The 17,952-nt window shown below is 42.6% G+C and overlaps 1 protein-coding gene across 1 annotated transcript; it reads right to left on the reverse strand.

The window, feature by feature from the left end:
* Positions 1–5,910: 5,910 nt before the first annotated feature.
* Positions 5,911–8,240, reverse strand: LOC144249267 (PRAME family member 12-like). Its single transcript, XM_077791558.1, has 4 exons — positions 8,116–8,240; positions 7,527–7,745; positions 7,165–7,281; positions 5,911–6,355 (listed from the first exon to the last, which is right to left on the reverse strand). Exons 1-4 carry the CDS (start codon positions 8,238–8,240, stop codon positions 5,911–5,913), a joined length of 906 nt encoding a protein of 301 aa, XP_077647684.1.
* Between the last annotated feature and the right edge of the window lie 9,712 nt (positions 8,241–17,952).

Here is a 17,952-nt window from a genome sequence, read left to right on the forward strand (position 1 = left end):
ACCACTGAGCCACATACCCAGCATAATTGTGAATATATTTTAGGGATGATGAGCTTAGTGCCTTGCCATAGCTGAGGTTGTTGTGAACCTGTGATCTTCCTATCTCAGCCTCCTAATCCACTGGGATTACAGGCATGTGCCACTGTGACTGGCAACCATGGTTCCTAGTATCAAAAACTAACCCAGGTACATTTAAGCAGAGAGAATGTACAGTAAGCATGTTGTAAAGCCCACAAGATTATTGTCAGAGTTAGGACAATGCTGTGGAAGTGGGCAGGGACCAAGGGAACCTGGCTAGTGTTGGCATGGGCGAAGGTGTGACATCTGCAGTGGAGGGGAGAAATAAATCATATTCTCACACTAATGCTTTTTTCAATGCTTTATTCACTCAAATCACTCAATACAACTTCATTGTATAAGTTCTTAATCAAGAAAATCATATTCCTTAATGCTGGGCACTGCAATACACATAATCAATTCAAAACTAAAAGTTCTAAGTTAACTCTGAGCACAGCAAACACTTAATCATGCCAGACTCATTACAGACATTCCCTCTGCATGCTCAGCTCAAGTGCCAGGTTTAGAGTCTCAAGTCTAAGGGTTGAAGTCCAGCAGATGCTCACTCACTCAGAAAACAGTGATCAGGTCAAGAACTGATGGAGGCTTCTCCTGGGCTGGATGTGACAACTGGTTGAGGAGACTAAGTGGAAGACACCATTCTCACCAGGGTCAAGATGTGGCGGTAGAGTTTGAGAGCAGTAAGGACAATGCAGAGGATCAGGCAGATAAAGACAAGAGTTGGGATATTAGTGCAGGGCCTCATCAGGCTCTCCAGCATGTGGCCATGAGTGCAGCTCACCATTTCAGTCCCTATCAGCTATTACCGTGTTTCTTAGTGATGTCTTACATTCTTGGGTCACGACCTACGGTTTGACAATTTCTGCCCTGACCTCTCACCTCTGACTCCCATCAGGGTGAAGGCAAATGACCATGACTTCACTCTGAGTTTCCACTGGGTTGTGGACAGAGACTTGTCTTTATCAGGCTGTGCCTGATTCATACTAGAGGGCTCTGGAGGCTGTGCCTGGTGGACCTGCAGGTTCATTTTCAACTGGAAATACTTAGGCTTAGGCCATTTTTAGGTTAAGGCCATCCTTACAGCTAGCCTGGACCACAGCTTGGAGCCCCCACAGATATCCTGATTAGGACCTGCTGCCAGGTGACATAGCACATTGTGGATACAGGTCACACCTTAGGCATTAACCCCAAACCACATCAGGAGGCAGAAAAATACATTTGACTTTTTCATTCCTATCAACTGATAGTGGACCCTGCCTTATTGGAGACTCCCATGTTGGGGGGGGGGATTCCTTGACACAGGAAGGGCTTTCATTCAGAGGCCAACTAAACTACACCTCAGCTATAAAAAAAAAACTAACACATATTACCTATCTCTATATGTGTGTATGCACCATTCCTAACTTATTCTATTACCCCTGAAGAGTCCTGTTGGCCTCCCTCACCAGAGTTCTTGAGAGTTCAGAGAAGGGGAATGTGATGGAGATGTAGAGACTGCTCTGTAGCTCTGGCTTTGGGTGTTACCTGTTGGGCTGGGACAGCCCACCCATTGCTTTATTTGGTGAATCATATTCTATGGAAAAGCCTTTGTGTATCCCCCATAGAAAAATAAAAACACACTCACTCTCTCCTTCCAGTGTGGAAGCAGCACTCTTAAGATTTCAGAACTGGCCTGCCCTTGCATTTCAAAATTGTTTCTGTGCTGTGTGGTTTCTTGGTGTATCTCACAGCCAGCTTTCTGCAGGAAGGGAACACAGCATATCTTCCAGTGTAGGCCACAGGTGACAGTATAGGCTCTTGAATGGGTTGGGTCTAATGGGAAGTCAGCAATTTTTATATTTTATTTTGAGACAAGGTCTCACTAAGTTGTTTAGGAACTTGCTAAGTTGCTGAGGATAGCTTTTAATTTGCAATCCCCCTGCCTCAGTTTCCTGAGGGATTACATGCATATAGCAGTGTGCCTGGCTTACATAACAGGGCTATTTAAACTTTCAAATAACTAATAGGAAAGTTAAAAACAAACTGGTGAGTGTTAAGCATGGCCACAGTAAGAGGTTAAGGGATGCACAAAACCAGGAGAAGGAAACCAAGGCAACCAAAGCACAAGTTACAAGGAAAAAGACAGAATCCAGAGTACTGGTAGCAGAGCAGAGGGAGGTTCTGTTCAGCTTAGAATGCTCTTTGGTAAATGTAAAAATGTTCTAAATCCCAGAGGAAGCCCAAAGGGGGAAAAAAAAAACAAAACAAAATGACAGCATATTCACAAATGACAAAGAAGGAAATCCAAACTTATCCCAGAAGAAAACACCAACCCACAGAAACAGACTAGAGAGTAAGGGAGGAAAACAGAGAAAAAGATCTAAAGAAAAATCAGAAAAAGAAACTAAAAACAAATAAGACCAGTCAGAAATAATTCTGTATCTTTTAATATAAAACCTCAAATGTAAAGGGAATAAACTCCCCAATTTTAAGATGTAAAGTGACTGAATAGATTTTCTTTTTTTAATGGACTCAGTTACCTGCTGTCTACAAGAAAGTCACTTTACCTCAGGACACACACAGAGTGACAGTAAAGGGATGGAAAAGATATTTCACACAAAGAAAACCAACCTAGAGCTGGAATGGGTACACTCCTGACAGATAAAATAGACTACAGATTACAACACAATAAAAAGAGACAAGGTGATCACACCATGATAAAGGGGTCAATTCAGCATCATGAGACAGCAATTGTACACATACATGTGCCCCACACCCGAGCACCCACATGTGCAAAACAGACATTACTGGAATGTAAAAAAAGAAGTCAACTACAACACAGTAAGAACAGTGGGGTCTTCAACTCCCCTTTTCAGCACTGGACAGATCATCTCTACACACAGTAGACATTTACAGACCATCCCACCCAATGACTGCAGAGCAAACATCTTTCCCAATAGCACAGGACACATTCTCCATTTATTCTCAAAATAAAACTCCATAAATTTTATAAGAATGGAATCCATAGCAGGGGGAACGCCTGGACAATTACAAAGAATGGGAATTCTTCAGCATGTTCTCAACAACCAATGGATCATTGAAGAAATCAAAATATTGTCATGTATGTAAGAAATAAGAAAAATAAATAAAAATAAAAAAAGAAAGTGTAAAATGCCTGCAGACCAATGAAAAGAGCCACACAAAATATTAAAACCTGGGGATACAGCAAAAGCAATTCTAACTGGAAAGTCCTCAGCAAGAAATAGCTTTATGAGGAAAATAGATCTCGAATAAATGGCCCAATATTGCATCTCAAGGGACTGGGAAAAATAAGAATGGGTCATGCCCCAGTTAGTAAATTTGGGAGAAGGAATAAAATCATAAAGCTTCTGGAGTATCTGGGATCCCAGGCATGTGTCACTGCAACTGGCTTTTCATACTTGATTGTTATTGTTTTGGGGATCAGGCAGTGAACCCAAGGATGCCACACCAGTGAGCCCCATCCCCAGGTAGGATTTTGAAACAGGGTCTCACAAACTTGCTTACAACTTCACTAAAATGCTGAGTCTGACTTTGAACTCACCATCCTCCTGCCTCACCTCCTGATCTGCTGGAACTACAGCTGAGCAACACCAAGCCTGCTTTTGCAGTTGTTTTTGGAAGAAAATCTTTCAGGACATTAATTTGACCCACCTGTCCAGACCAATTAAAGAATGAATTCCATTGTTTTCATGTGGGTTCTGTTTTTTTCTTTTTGAATCTTTCTAACAGACAGCTCTATTCCACTTAAACCTTCCCAATGTGGTCACATTGTTTTTGGATTTATTTATTTGTTTACTTATTTCTGTAATGTCTTGGATGGAACCCAGGCCCTTCCACATGGTAGCAAGTGCTCCACCACTGAGAAATGTCCCCAGCTCCCTGAGTTAGCTTTGAGGAAGTTACTCATTTCTCTAGAATAGCTTGGGTTCTGGGTTTCTAGATTGTGGAGGTGAAGTTGGCCAGTGTTCCAGAAGGGGCTGTAGAGTCTTTGGATACAGGTGCACAAAGGACTTTGCATCTTTCAGTGGCCAAGGAGTGAAACCCAGTCCCCACTTCCTGACCTGACCACCCTTACAAACCCAGTCTTGTTTGTTATGACATCCTACAGTTGTGTGCTCTCCCACAGCACAAATCAACCTAGAGTCAAAAGATGAGGAACTCAAAGTGAGGTGAGTGCTTTATCCCCAGGCATTTGAGAAAACAAAGTGCCCTCACAACCCTTCCAGTGTTCAAGGGGTCTGGAGGCACCAGAATATCTTCAAGTCCCTTTTTAGTCATGATAACTCTTAAAAGAACACATGATGACAGATCTCATTATGCAGATCTTCCTTGACTTTACTTGATGCTAGAATCCAACAAAATAAATGCCGTTCAGACCTTCTGCCTGCCCCACATGTGCAAGCTAGACTTAGATCCCGAGAAAAATAAGTGCCATAAAGAGGGATCAAGGCACAGAGATCACTTTGTGGGTGACAGAGAGGCCGGCTGTGCTTGGCCCAGACTCTGCTACCAGTTCCACGAGTGAGCTGCAGTCTGCTTACACATTAAAATGGGTTCTTGTTCACTCTGTGTGGAGAATTATTCAAGCCATAATTAAAACACATCCACAGGCAGCTTTAGAATATATCAAATGAAGACTGAGTGGACCTGGTTCTCATCCTTGGATGGAAAACTAAGGCTAAGGTCGCTGCACAACCCCATCAGCCCAGTCCTCAGCAGAGGGAAGTATTAGGGGAAGGTCTGGAAGTTATGTGCAACCCCCACCCCACCAGAGCTTGTAATTAATTCAGTTTCATTTTGAAATATTTGCAAGTGTTATCTACCTATATTATTCTACTATTTTGCTGAAAGGGAATTCGGATACCTTCAAGGGGCACCGCAGGTTTAATTGTGGACAGACTACCTAGGTGGATGACAGGCAAGGTTTGGTGAAGCCCAGAGGCTCTGATCAATGTACAGCATGGACACCTCCTTCAGGCACTGGGAATGGGACAATGGGGCCTGTCTTATGCAGATGCCAGATGCCATTGCCCAGCACACCCAGAGGCCAGGACCTGAGATTTCTGGGTCTACATGGAGACACATGAGGAATGTCTGAGTGGCACTGAGGTCCACTGAGAAGAGGTTTTCTTGCAATGGCTCATGTTGAATGCCTACGTAGAATGTTCCAATCCACCTTTGTGAACCTGCATGTGTTAAGCCACAGAGTAGCCACACATCATGACCAGATTCAGTTTGATCCCTTGACTTCCTGGGGCTGAACCTCATTGTTCACCAAGTACCCAGTGCCTTCTTTCTCCATCAGCACCTAAAGAATCCCAAGGTTTCATTACAAAGCCAGGTAAATCCAGTGCAGAGGAAGTCAGAAGTCTAACCTTGAGATTCTGTACATTGCTGACTACTTATGGACCATCCATGAAAGAAAGTAGCATCTTCCTGTGCTCATGAAGCCTGAATCGCATTCTAGAAATCCAGGTCCCTATGTATGTCTTTATAAAGACACATGTCCTGAAGGTCCTATCCTCAGGGGGCTTCCCTCCAATGGAGCCCCTGCTGTACTTTCCTTTCCGCATCCACACTTCAGGCAATGTCTGAAATGGTGGGCTCTGTGTTCCCTCTAAGGTGACCTTACATCCTGGTTATACCTCCAATTGCCTAGAAGTACGCTTTTGAAACACACCCAACTAGGAACCTGTTGGACAGGAGCAGTGAATTAGGCTCTGGTTATACATGAACTTGTACCACAACGACAACAGGGGACAGTACAGAACACAAGGATGTTTGGCTGCCTAAAGTAACTCACTATTGCTGTCAGCTCAGCACAGTGTTTGGAACATCTCCTGGGTGGATGGTACCCCAGGCATCATAGCTCTCCAGAGGGGAAGAGTACAGCTCTGCACTCAACTGGCTCAGCCTGGCAGTGTGAAGCAGCAGGTCCCTCAGGTTTGACATAGAGAGGCGGTTCCCATGGATGCTCAAGATCACAAGCTGGGAGCAGCGGCTCAGGGCAGGCAAGAGGGCCTGGAGCTGGGAGTCAGTGATCCCACAAGCTTCCAGGTCCAGGCTGTTCAGGGTGGTTGCAGTGCTGTCCAGCAGGATTTGGAGGGGCTCCAGACTGAAATCGGTCAGTTTGATGCCCCTCAGTTCCAGGTGTCTGAGCTGTCTGGCATTTGGATATCGGGAAAGATAATTCCAGTCAGAATCTGACAGTGGGCAGTTGGTTATTGAGAGGGTCTCCAGGGGGGTCTTCAGGTGCCTAAGGAAAAACCAGACAGTTAGTACTGAGGAGCAATGTCAAGGAGGGAGAAGACAAATTGGCCCAAACCCAAAGTCACCCTGGTGATCTGACAATGGTCCACACTTAGGATGCTGCCTTTTGCAGAATCTGGTCATTTACATCACCCCATGTCAGGGTGAGCCTTTCACCACATCTCCTGTGAACAGATGAGTCCACATCTCTGTGTCCCCTCCTCACTGCCAAGCAGAAAGTCACAGGTCTGGCCACAGGAGGTCATGGGGAGTCATGTATGAAGGACAAATTTGGGCAGGATGTAACAAAATCCACTGGGGTTAACCCTCTGAGGGGCTCACACCCTATATCTTCAGCAAGATTTCCACCCCTGCTCCTAACCCTTACACCCAGGATCACTACCTGGAGTTCATAATAGCCTTCTGCAGGTGGGTATAGAGGCTCCAGCTGGGGAGCACAGAGCTTCCCTTTTGATGGGTGTAAGTGTGGGGGCTTCCATCTTCAAAGCCCTCTTCTCTATCAGCTTTCCACCACCTTTGCTGGACAGGCATCCCACGGAGGGAACATCAATCCCATTCCTAGCTCCTGTCCCTCCCAACTGGATTCCTAGCATGGTGGCACTTCCCAGACTATGGACCCTCATTTAGGAGTATGCTCCAACACACGTTATGCGATCTATCTTCAGGATCCAATAGCAACCAAAAGGATGTGTTATTTACCTTCCAGTGTCTTATTAACCATGAGAGTGTCAGTGGCTGGTAGGTGCAAATTTCCTGTAACTGGTCTGCAGTGGGTGCTCACCCCCCCTTACTCACCTCAGCACCTGTTCCAGGTGGCCCTCGAGGAGGAAGACAACATTTGCACAGAACTTCTGCAGGCAGTCCATCCTGAGGAACTGCGAGGTGAGCTGGGCAAGCAGCTGCTCCTCTCCTCTTGGGAGGTGTAGGAAGGCACATAGACCTGGGAGACAAGCAGCTTCCTCAGGTTCCTCATCTGGCCCAAGAAAGGAGCACAAGCAGCCAAGGTGGAGGGCGCCCAGGCGCAATGCACTTCCACCTTCTGGACAGAGTCCAGCTGCAGCAGTCTCAGGACCTTCCTGGTGTGGCTGGTGGGTTTCCCAAAGATCTTCAGTGTATTGCAACACAGGTGCAGCCTGTCCCTTCTCTGTGTTACTCACAGGAACAAGTGGGTCAGGAATTCATCCAGGGGTCTTTTTCTGAGGCTCAAGTCTATGAAAACCTTGAAGGGTGGCTTAGCTGCCATTGCTGGACCAAGTTTCAATGTTCGATTCTTCTTAATGTCTTCTGGTGAGCAGGCATCCACTGTGGCTCCAGACCACATCCTCCAGAAGTTCTGGTGAATATTCTGAAAATCCAGCACCTGCAGTTTCCACCTCCTGCAGGGACGACAGCAGAGTCTCAGCCCTGAGGCTCCTTCCTTCACCTCTCAGCTGCTGCTCCCTGCTCCACCTCTTCCTTCTGTCTCACTTTTCTCCATCCACTTTCCTCCAATCCAGCCTTGTGCCCCCACTTGTACAGACTGAGGCAGGGGCAGGTACAGCCTCCTTCATGGGTAACCAGAGCTGCCATAAGCACCTCCACATCTGGAAGCCTTTCCCAGATGGGACTCAGCATGGCCAAGGCCTCTCCGTGCTGGCAGCACAGGAAGCCTATGGAGCACACTTCAGCACCCACTCTCCCTGCCTATACCCATCCCTTCCCTGGCACCGAGGGTGCTCCCTTCCAGGCCACCTGGGTCTCCCTCACCTTTGGCAATGCTGCTGGGCAAGCAGCATGTCCAGCCCATCCAGGGCCACTTGAATCATCTCAAGCTGTGGCTTCCTCATCAGGGCACCCAGGGGCAGGCGGGTGAAGGGGCAGACCTTCACCATTTTCTTCAGGACCTCAGTGTGTCCCCTGCTGAAGGCCTCCACAAAGAGTGGTGGGAAGAGCTCTATGGGCAGGTCCTCCAGATCCAGGACAGCCCTGGACTTGTCGCTCAGCAGGCTGCACCCTGCCAGCTCCAGCAGAGTGGGTGGGGACTGGATGCTCATCCTTGGGAATCTGAAAGAAGAAGGATCCTGGAAAATGGTCCAGGGAAAAGGCCACTATCCCATCCATTGCCAGCCTCTAGGAAGTTGGTACTGGGAAGTCTATAAACACACCTCACCCTTATGGGGGAAAGCTTTGGATTATTATTTTGTCCTTTTAAAAGGGGAATTGGAGTGTCATGTGACCTAAACAATAGGCTCCTAGATTCATCAACTATATGGATGGAAATGGACTTGTCTTCATATGGGTGACATTAGTTTTATTTTTTTAAATGAGTATTTATAAAGCATGTGGCTATATTATAAAACACTTGGAAATTACAACAGAGTCTCATGGATATCTGTTACACATGTGAGATTCTGCCAAATTAGGGGGATGTTGAAGAGAACAAAAAGATCTGAACAGAGTCTGTGAACTGTTTCATGAGATCATTTGAAGCTTTTGGTTCTATTTGTTTAAACAAATTATAAAATACAAAACCACATAGGTTATACAGTATACTCTTTTAGGGGCCCATATTGGCAACTGAATTTAGGACACTCAACCACTGAGCCACTTCCCTAACCCTATTTTGGATTTGACATGGAGACAGGGTCTTACTGATTTGTGTAGCATTTTGTGCTCCGAGGCTTGCTTTGAACTCTAGTCCTCTTGCCTCCTCAACCTCTTGAGTTGGCAGGATTATTGGTGTGTGCTACCACACTCGGCAAAAAAGTATAATTTATAGGCACACAATATAAATATTTCCATCATCAGAAAATAGAATTGTAATCAATTAGAATGAAATAGGAATCCAATCTCCTTGGTGAAGAAGGTGGCTGGGGCTCGAACTGAACTTGATCCTCAGCAGCACATAAAAATTAATAAATAGTGACCTGGGGATATACCTCTGTTATTAGAGTTTTTGCCTCGTGTGTACAAGGCCCTGGGTTCAATTACCATACCACCAAAAAAAATAAATAGAAAATAAATAAATTATATTGTCCATATAAACCTTAAAAAAACAAAAATTAAACAAATGAATAAAAGTTGGGCTTGTTAACTTACACCTATAATCTCAGGGGCTCTGGAGACTGACACAGGAGGATCAAGGGATCAAAGCCAGCCTCAACAAGAGCAGGTGCTAGGCAACTCAGTGAGACCCTGTCTCTAAATGACATACAAAACAGGGCTGGGGATATGGCTCAGTGGTAGAGTGCTCCTGAGTTCAATACCTGGTACCAAAAAAAAAAAAAAAAAAAAAAAAGAGGTTTCAACAGCATTTCAATTAGAGTACTGTAAATATATTTCCTCTTATTAAAATGGATTAATTTAATTTATTTAAATTCAGAAATTGATAAGGGTTATTTTAAGGTATAAACCAAAAAGAGGGATCCATGGATTAAAAATTATTAAAGGTTCTAAATATAAAAATATATTTTGTAAAAAACATGTTTCCAGGTAAGAAAGTCTTTATGTGGTAGAATCTAATTATAATACATCTCAGTAAACAATAGGTTCTAAGTAAGTAATATAAACATCTTAAATAAAGGATAAATATTAAAATGTTTCTTTATAAATAAGTTGTTTATATATGTAACACAAGTAGTTAAAAGTATTCAAGGTTATTCCCTAAGAACAAATATTAATGTGCTGATATAAACCAAAGTTTGATTTACATATTAAAATGACAAACACTTCTTAAAATATTAATTACATTGTGTCTGTTAAGTTTTATTCTCTAGAGCAACTAACTCAACAAATGAAGGTTTGTACACCTCTGTTGAAACAGCAACTGTTATTTTAGAGTATTGTTCCACTTTACAGAATCTAAAACTTGGTTAATATAAAAACATCAATAAAATTGTACTACACTACTCTTCTTTACGTATTAAGTGTGCTTGCTTAACTTGGCTAGACCCCCTAATCTCCCTCTTTGTGTTTTTTTTTTTTTTGGCTTAAATATGAGGCAAAAATGAAGGGGGTTCACCACTCTGACCATCTCATTTTTAGAGAATAGAGTGTCTGCTGCTGGCCAGCAATAAAGGCTTAATTGGAATGGCAAAGTATGGTCTGAGAGTTATTTAAGGGTCTCAGTATCGGTATAACATTCATCCAGAGGAATTTTGCAGTCTGAGGCTATTATTTTCCTTTTATTTATGGTACTTGCTCCCTGGTGCAATGTGATTTCTTCAGGGTTTTAAATGCTCTTTGGCCAGGACCAATGTGCACACTTATAATCCCAGTAACTTGGGAGGCTGAGGCAAGAGGATTGGAGGTTCCAAGCCAGCTTGGGCAACATAGACAGACCTTGTCTCAAATAAAAATATAAAAAGTGTTGGGGGTGTATCTCAGTAGTAAAGTGCCCAGGTACATAATCTTCAGTACTACACACACACACACACACACACACACACACACACACAAAGACACACACACACACAGTCCAGCAACCACATGCATGCCAAGTGATTGTCATCAGATTCAGACAACTGACCATGTCAGCCAACACTGACCAAGTAAAGGCTGAGGATATTCTATGGCCACAGTGTCCCAGCTGATGATGTTATTGTGAAGGACTGCAGAATCAAAATGAAATTATTTGTATGAAAACCTCACAAAAGTGGAGGGTAGGGAACCCTGCAGGAGAAGGTCCTTGAGCTTGGTCATTTGATAATAGAGTTTCAAGAGGACTCTGCAAAAACCACAACATTACACACACACACACACACACACACACACACACACACACACAGACACGAATACTTCCAAACTCCTAACTTTCCAAACAAGATCATAGGATTTTTATCATTGGCTCTCAAGAGATTAATAAAACACAGAATGGGACCTGCAAATTCCAAAGAAACTCCCGGAGAGCGTTTCTTCTGCCCTGCAGAGAAGTCTATTATGGTTCATTCTCAAGCACTTTTTGAAATTGGTGGGCAATGATTCTGAAGACAATTAAAAACAGTTATGGCTTCCACGTGGAATATTCCAGTTGAACATCTCTCAAACAGCTGCACTCTAAGAAGTTCTTTAAAGCCAGGTGAGGTGGGCCATGCCTGTAATTCCAGATTCTCAGGAGCCTGAGGCAGGAGGATGGCAAGATTTAGGCCAGACTTGGCCTTTGGCAAGCCTGTTTAAAAAAAAAAAAAAAACAAAGAGAAATGGGCAGGTAGCTTAGTGGTAGAGTGCTCCTGGTTCAATGCTCAGTACTGGAGGAGATGAGAGTAAGTTTTGAGAGTTCAAATTGATTTATCAAGTTCTCTGATTACTTAGGAAAACAAAAACTGAGTCATTTGTGTTAAAAGTTAAAGTATGGGTTAGGGATGAGGCTCAAGCGGTAATGCGCTCGCCTGGCATTCGCGGGGGTGCTGGGTTTGATCCTCAGCACCACATAAAAATAAATAAAGATGTTGTGTCTACCGAATACCAAAAAAAAAAAATAAATATTACAAAATTCTCTTTCTCTCTTTTAAAAATAGTTGAGGTATCATTTCATAGGACATAACGTTCTGTATTAGCTTTAAATATCTTTTATCACACTGGTTAAATGATTTATCTTTTATAATAATCTAGGACCTCAGGTTTCATTAAGTGCTTTAAACCTTTTGAGATTATTGACTAACTTCTCTATGATCAAAGTCTACATTGTCATTTGACCTTGAGCTAACATTGGGATGTTCCAGAGAACTCCATAATTTCTTAAGGGATTTCTAGAAGAGAGACATTAACACAGTTAGCCTAATTTGATATGATGGGAAGTCCTGTCAAATATGACATAACTTTTTCAAGTTATATTTATTTGGATATTTTATTAATATTTTCTTTAAAATGGCAGAAATTCATAAAAAAACTCATGTTTTTAGACATAATTCTGGACACTATATTAAAATGTATGCCAATCAAATCACCTTGTTAATAGTTGCTTAAGGTAATTTCCCAATAGATTTTGAACCATGACTATTCTAAATGTTTATAATCAAGAGTTATCATTTGGATTTTTTTCTGAACATAACTAAAATCTTAATTGATTAAAAAGAAAAAAAAAAACCTCTAACAAGTTTACTTGAAAACAGGTCTCTCATCTGTCTATCTATCTATCTATCTATCTATCTATCTATCTATCTATCTATTTATTAATTTCTTTACTTATTGATGCTAGGGATCAAACCAAGGGCCTCATGCATGCTAGGCAAATGCTCTATCTTTCCAAAATTGTAATTCAAAACAGCATGTGGTGGTGAACAATTGTAATCCCATCTACTGTGCTGTGAACTGATAAATACAATCAATAAGTGTGTCAGTTATAGGTTATGGATTAGTTAAAAAATATAGATTATGGATATAAAATTTTGAAAAGTGAGATAAGACAATTATAAAGCAAGAAGTGTCATAGGGAGGCCTGAGATTCCATCTTGCTTCCTCCTATGAAAAACTGTTACAAGAGCTGTTTCTGAGAAACTGAAATGAAAACTGTTTTCTTATTTTAAAAAATTGCCTTTCTGTACTTTGTACCCCACAAATTGTACCCTACTCAAGATGCAGTGGTTGACATGGAGAACTACATCCTGGGTTTGAATTCTATTGTGGGTCTACATGACTTTGAAGTAGATTTTCACCCTGCTGACCCCCACCCAAATTCAGGATGCAACTGTCTAGCACCTGATTTAACCCAGGACTGTGGTCAACTGAACTGCAAAGCTAATGTGCTGGCTTGCTGGCTGGAAAATTCTGATCTTTCTTATAGCCCAGAGGCCCCACTTATTAATGTCTTAATTTCTATGATTGACTAGCTTACATGAGGATAAGCAAGTCACTGAGTTGTGGATTTGTGCTTATATTGTCTTTGGATGGACCAGGAAGCTGCTCTCTTCTCACAGAGCTTGAGTCTCTGTGGTGGGTGACAGTCCCTAGTCAGGTAAGTAAAGATCTTTTTTGATTTGAAATTTAGACTTAGAGTGTTTTCTGGAGGAACTCCCCATAACACCATCTACTTAGCAGGCTAAGGCAGAAGGATCTCAAATTCAAGGCCTGTCTCAGAAATTTAGTGAGAACCTGCCTCAAAAAAAAAAAAAATTAAAAAATGGGCTGGGAGTATAACTCAGTGGTGTAGTTCCCCTACATTCAAACCTTAGTACCTAAGCTGAATAAATGAGTAATTTAATTAACTAAGTAATTAATTCATAAAAATGAAAAAAAGCTGAGGATGTAGCTCAGTGGTAAAGCTCTCCTGGGTTCAATGTTCAGTGCCAAAAAAATAAAATAAATAAATAAAAAACAAATGAATTTAGGACCTAAATATTTTTTTAAAATGAACATCTATACTCATAAAATTTCTGCAAAAGTCTAACTCTTCATATAATAGTAAAGGCGAAAGCTTGGAGATGAGATACCCAAGGCCTAATGAACAGGCAAAATTGAATTTAACAGGGACTTCTTGGTGGAGGGACACTGAGAGCCACTCCCTCCAAACTCACCTTGTTGTTCAAATGTGGCTCAATAAGTTTCAACATTGATTCCTAGTCATCTATTAATTCCCTCCAATGGGGTCTGGACCAACCAGGAAAAGTCCATCCTGGCACTGAGATAGAATCAAACCCTAACCATTATGTGAAGCATCCAGAGAAAAAAATCTTCATCTCAAGGAGGGAACATAAATGGTGCTCAAATCAACAGACAGTAACTGTGTCAAATCCTGATGAAGTGGAAGCAGGGTGCTGCAAAGGGAAGGTCCCTGAGCAGCCCTGCCTGATTTCAGAGACTATCACAAACCAGTCAGCCCCAACCTCAGCTGTGCATAAAATCCACCCTAACCTTCACACCCCCCACGTTTTCTAATAGGCCAACTGGCAAGTCGCCACCCATTGTCCTTGAACTGAGGCCACCCTTGGTACTGAATCTGTGGAGCCAGTGATAATTGATTCAAAGCTGCCTTTGACACCCTGTCTCCCTTTGCCTCCTGGATGGGGCACTGACTCATCTTTCTTTAGGTATCCTGCATTCCTGCCCTATTATGTATGACTACATTTGTTCTTTGGAGAGCTACTGTCAGTTGTGACTTAGGTTGACAGTAACATCTACCTGCCTCCTCTGCCAAGTCAAGGGTGGTAGGAGAAGGCAGGGCTGTGGCATGAAGTCACCCTTTCTGGTGGCTACACACACAAAAATGGCAGAGAAATTTATAATTCAGTCAGAGACTAGAATTCAAATGTTGTGGATCCTAAAAAGCAATGAGGTCTCTGAAATAGCCTTAGCCCTACTTCACTGCACACATAGGAGATTAAATGTGGGTCATTTGTGGTAATTTATTATGTTAAACAGAAACCAAAGATAACTTCAACTGTAAGTATCCAACTGTGATGTGACTAGGGATATTTTCCAACAAGATACCCAAGAAGACCATCACGGTTTAGATGCTGTGTCTCCCAACAGTTCACCTGTGAGACAATGGTTTTGGAGGAGACATGATTAGTTTATAGCCTTAATCTTGTCAGTAAGTTAATTCCCAATGGGATTAACTGAGTGATAACCGGAGGCAGCAGGTGGGGTGTGGCTGCAGGAAGGTGATCATTGGGGGTGTGAATATGGTGTGCATATTTTGTATTTGGCAAGGGGCCATCTCCCTCTCTGTTCTCTGATAATGTGAGCACCTTCCCTCTGCCACAATCTCGTGCCATGATGTTCAGCCTCACCTTGGAGGTGAGGGCCCAAGGAGTGGAATCTGCTGTGGGTGCATTGAGACCTCTGAAACCATGAACCCCCAGATAAACTTTTCCTCCTCTGTAGGTGTTGGGGTTGGGTCTTTTAGTGACAACATGAAAAAGCTGACTAACACAAAGACAGAACAACAAAGCAGAAATGCAATTCTGTAACTGCCACCAATCAAACCCTTCCTTCTACATCTTCCCTATAAGTCCTCCCTTCACATGGCTCATCATCCAAGCACTCCATCTCTTTCTGTCTCTGCTTCCTCAATTCCTGAATTACTTTTTACTCAGGCTCTTCAAATCTTCCTTTGCCTGTGAAATTCTCACAGCCTAAAGGGCCCTGGAAACTGTCTGGAGCAAAGGTTGCCTGGGAGATGTGCCCTGAGGGGTCCCTGATTCTGAAGGAAGACTCTTCAGTTGGTGGCCTCCCTGATGTCAGGAACACCTGCTGTCCAACCCTGTCTCTTTCTCTCCAATTCCCAAATTGCCCACAGTTTCCACCCTCAGTGGATTTCAGATTTTTCCTAGTCTGATGGGGCACAGTGACCCATGCCTGTAATCACAGCAACTCAGGAGACTGAGGCAGGAGGATGGCAAATTTGAGGCCAGCCTCAGCAACTTAGTGAGGTCCTAAGCAATTTAATGAGATCCTATCTCCAAATAAAAGCAAAAAATAAAAAGGTCAGGTGATGTGATTCAGTGGTAGAGAACCAATGGGTTCAATCCCCAGTACAGACAAACAGGAGAAGTCTTGTCCTAAGTCTAGAAGACTGATTCCACCCTCCTTGTGTGCTCTTCCTTTCTGAGTGTCCCAAGATTTGCTGCAAGGTAACTTGTGTGAGTGTTGTAAACATGTTTTCCATTCTGTGGTCTTCGTGGATGACACCACTGTCTTCAAAAAGCTATTTTTACTATGGAATTTTCGGAAAAAAAATTTTCAAATAATTTTGATATGGCCAAAGATCCCTTTGAAAAATATTTTCAGGTGTTGTTTTTTCTTAGGGATTCAGTGCTTTTCTCTGTCACGGGAGGAATAGGAGGGTCACATATGGACAAAATTGAGTCCATGGTGTGTAGTGCATGGAAGGACGCATCCCTGACTCTCACACTCTCCTTGATTCTGCGCACCTGCATGAGCATCGGATTCAATCAATTAATCCGGAGGAAGAAAATCCAATCAGGATTAAATGGGTGGAGATTGGAGAACGTGATCAGATACTGCTTTCTGATCGGATGCCAGTCAATCAGACCGAAGTAGGGGCGTGGTCAGAGAGGTCCATAAAAGGCTCTGCGGAGCCAGAAGAGAAACACAAGAGTCCTGGAGCCCAAGGGGAACCAGCCTGGCCTGCTGAGGCTCCAAGAACCCTGCATACCTGGACAGATTCCGTAAGTCCCTCATCGCCCTGAACACCACTCTGAACACCGCCCTGTTCCCACCTCACCTGTGCAGATTCAGGAAAAATTTTATTCCTGTCTTTTCTCATGAACCAATTTAGAACTTTGATTTTGTCTTTCAGTGTAGTTTTACCTTTATCTTGAACACTAGGATTTCCACTTTGCTTTATGTCACTTTCAATTTTCTTTTTTCTCTCTTTGATATGGGCTATTGAACCCAGGGCCACTCAACCACTGAGCCACATCCCCAGCCCTGTTTTGAGCTTTGTTTAGACACAGGATCTCACTGAGTTGCTTAGCGCCTGCTCTTGCTGAGGCTGACATTGATCCCATGATCCTCCTGTCTCAGTCTCCAGAGCCCCTGGGATTACAGGCTTGTGCACACATGCCCCTCACTTTTTCTCTTTATAAATTGTATTTTTTAAAGTTTATATGGACAATATAATTTATTTATTTATCCATTTATTTATATGAAGGTATGGTGATTGAACCAGGGCCTTGTGCATGTGAGGCAAGCACTCTATCAACAGAGTTATGTACCCAGCCCATCATTTAATAATGATGCTACTGAGGATCAAGCCCAGTGCCTCACATGTGCTAGGAAAGTGCTCTTCCACTGAGCTCCAGATGAAACTAATGTAAAATTACTTAACCAAGGAAGTGGATTGCAATCCTTTTTCATTCTAATTGATTGAAATTCTATTTTCTGATAATAAAAATATTTATTTTGTGTACCCTTAAAATTGTACTGTTTTGCTGGGTGTGGTGGCAAACCCCTGTAATCTCAACAACTCCAGAGTTTGAGGAGGCCAGAGAATTAGTGTTCAAAGCCACCCACAGCAGCACAAGGTGTTAAACAAATCAGTGAGATCCTGTATCCATCTAAAATACAAAATATGGCTGGGGTAGTGAATTTAGTGTCCTGAATTCAATCCCCAATATCACCTCATCCCCCAAATTATACTTTAGGGCTTATGTAGTTTTGTAATTTTATAATTTGTTTAAATAAATTAAACAAAAAGCTTCAAACTATCTCATGCAATAGTTCACAGATTCTGTTCTGATCTGTTTGTTTTCTTCAACTCCCCCCTAAGGTTGCAGAATCTCACCTGTGTAATAGATATCCATGAGACACCCTTGTAATTTCCAAGTGTTTTATAATATGGGCACATGCTTTATAATTGCTCATTTATTTTTTTGAAATTAAAAATAACATCACCCATGTGAGGGCAACTCCTTTCTGAGCCACTGTAGTTATTGAAACTGAGGAGCCTACTGCATTAAGTCACATGACACACCAATTCTCACTTTATAAGGACAAAATAATAATCAAAGGCTTTCCTCCATTAAGGTTGGAGTGAGTTTTTGGATTCTCCAGTACCCCCTTCCCAGTGGCTGGCAATGGATGGAATAATGACCTTTTCTCTGGACCATTTTCCAGGATCCTTCTTCTTTCAGACTCCCAAGG

The sequence above is a fragment of the Urocitellus parryii genome, chromosome 11 (genome assembly GCF_045843805.1).
Source record: "Urocitellus parryii isolate mUroPar1 chromosome 11, mUroPar1.hap1, whole genome shotgun sequence".
Lineage (NCBI taxonomy): Eukaryota > Metazoa > Chordata > Mammalia > Rodentia > Sciuridae > Urocitellus > Urocitellus parryii.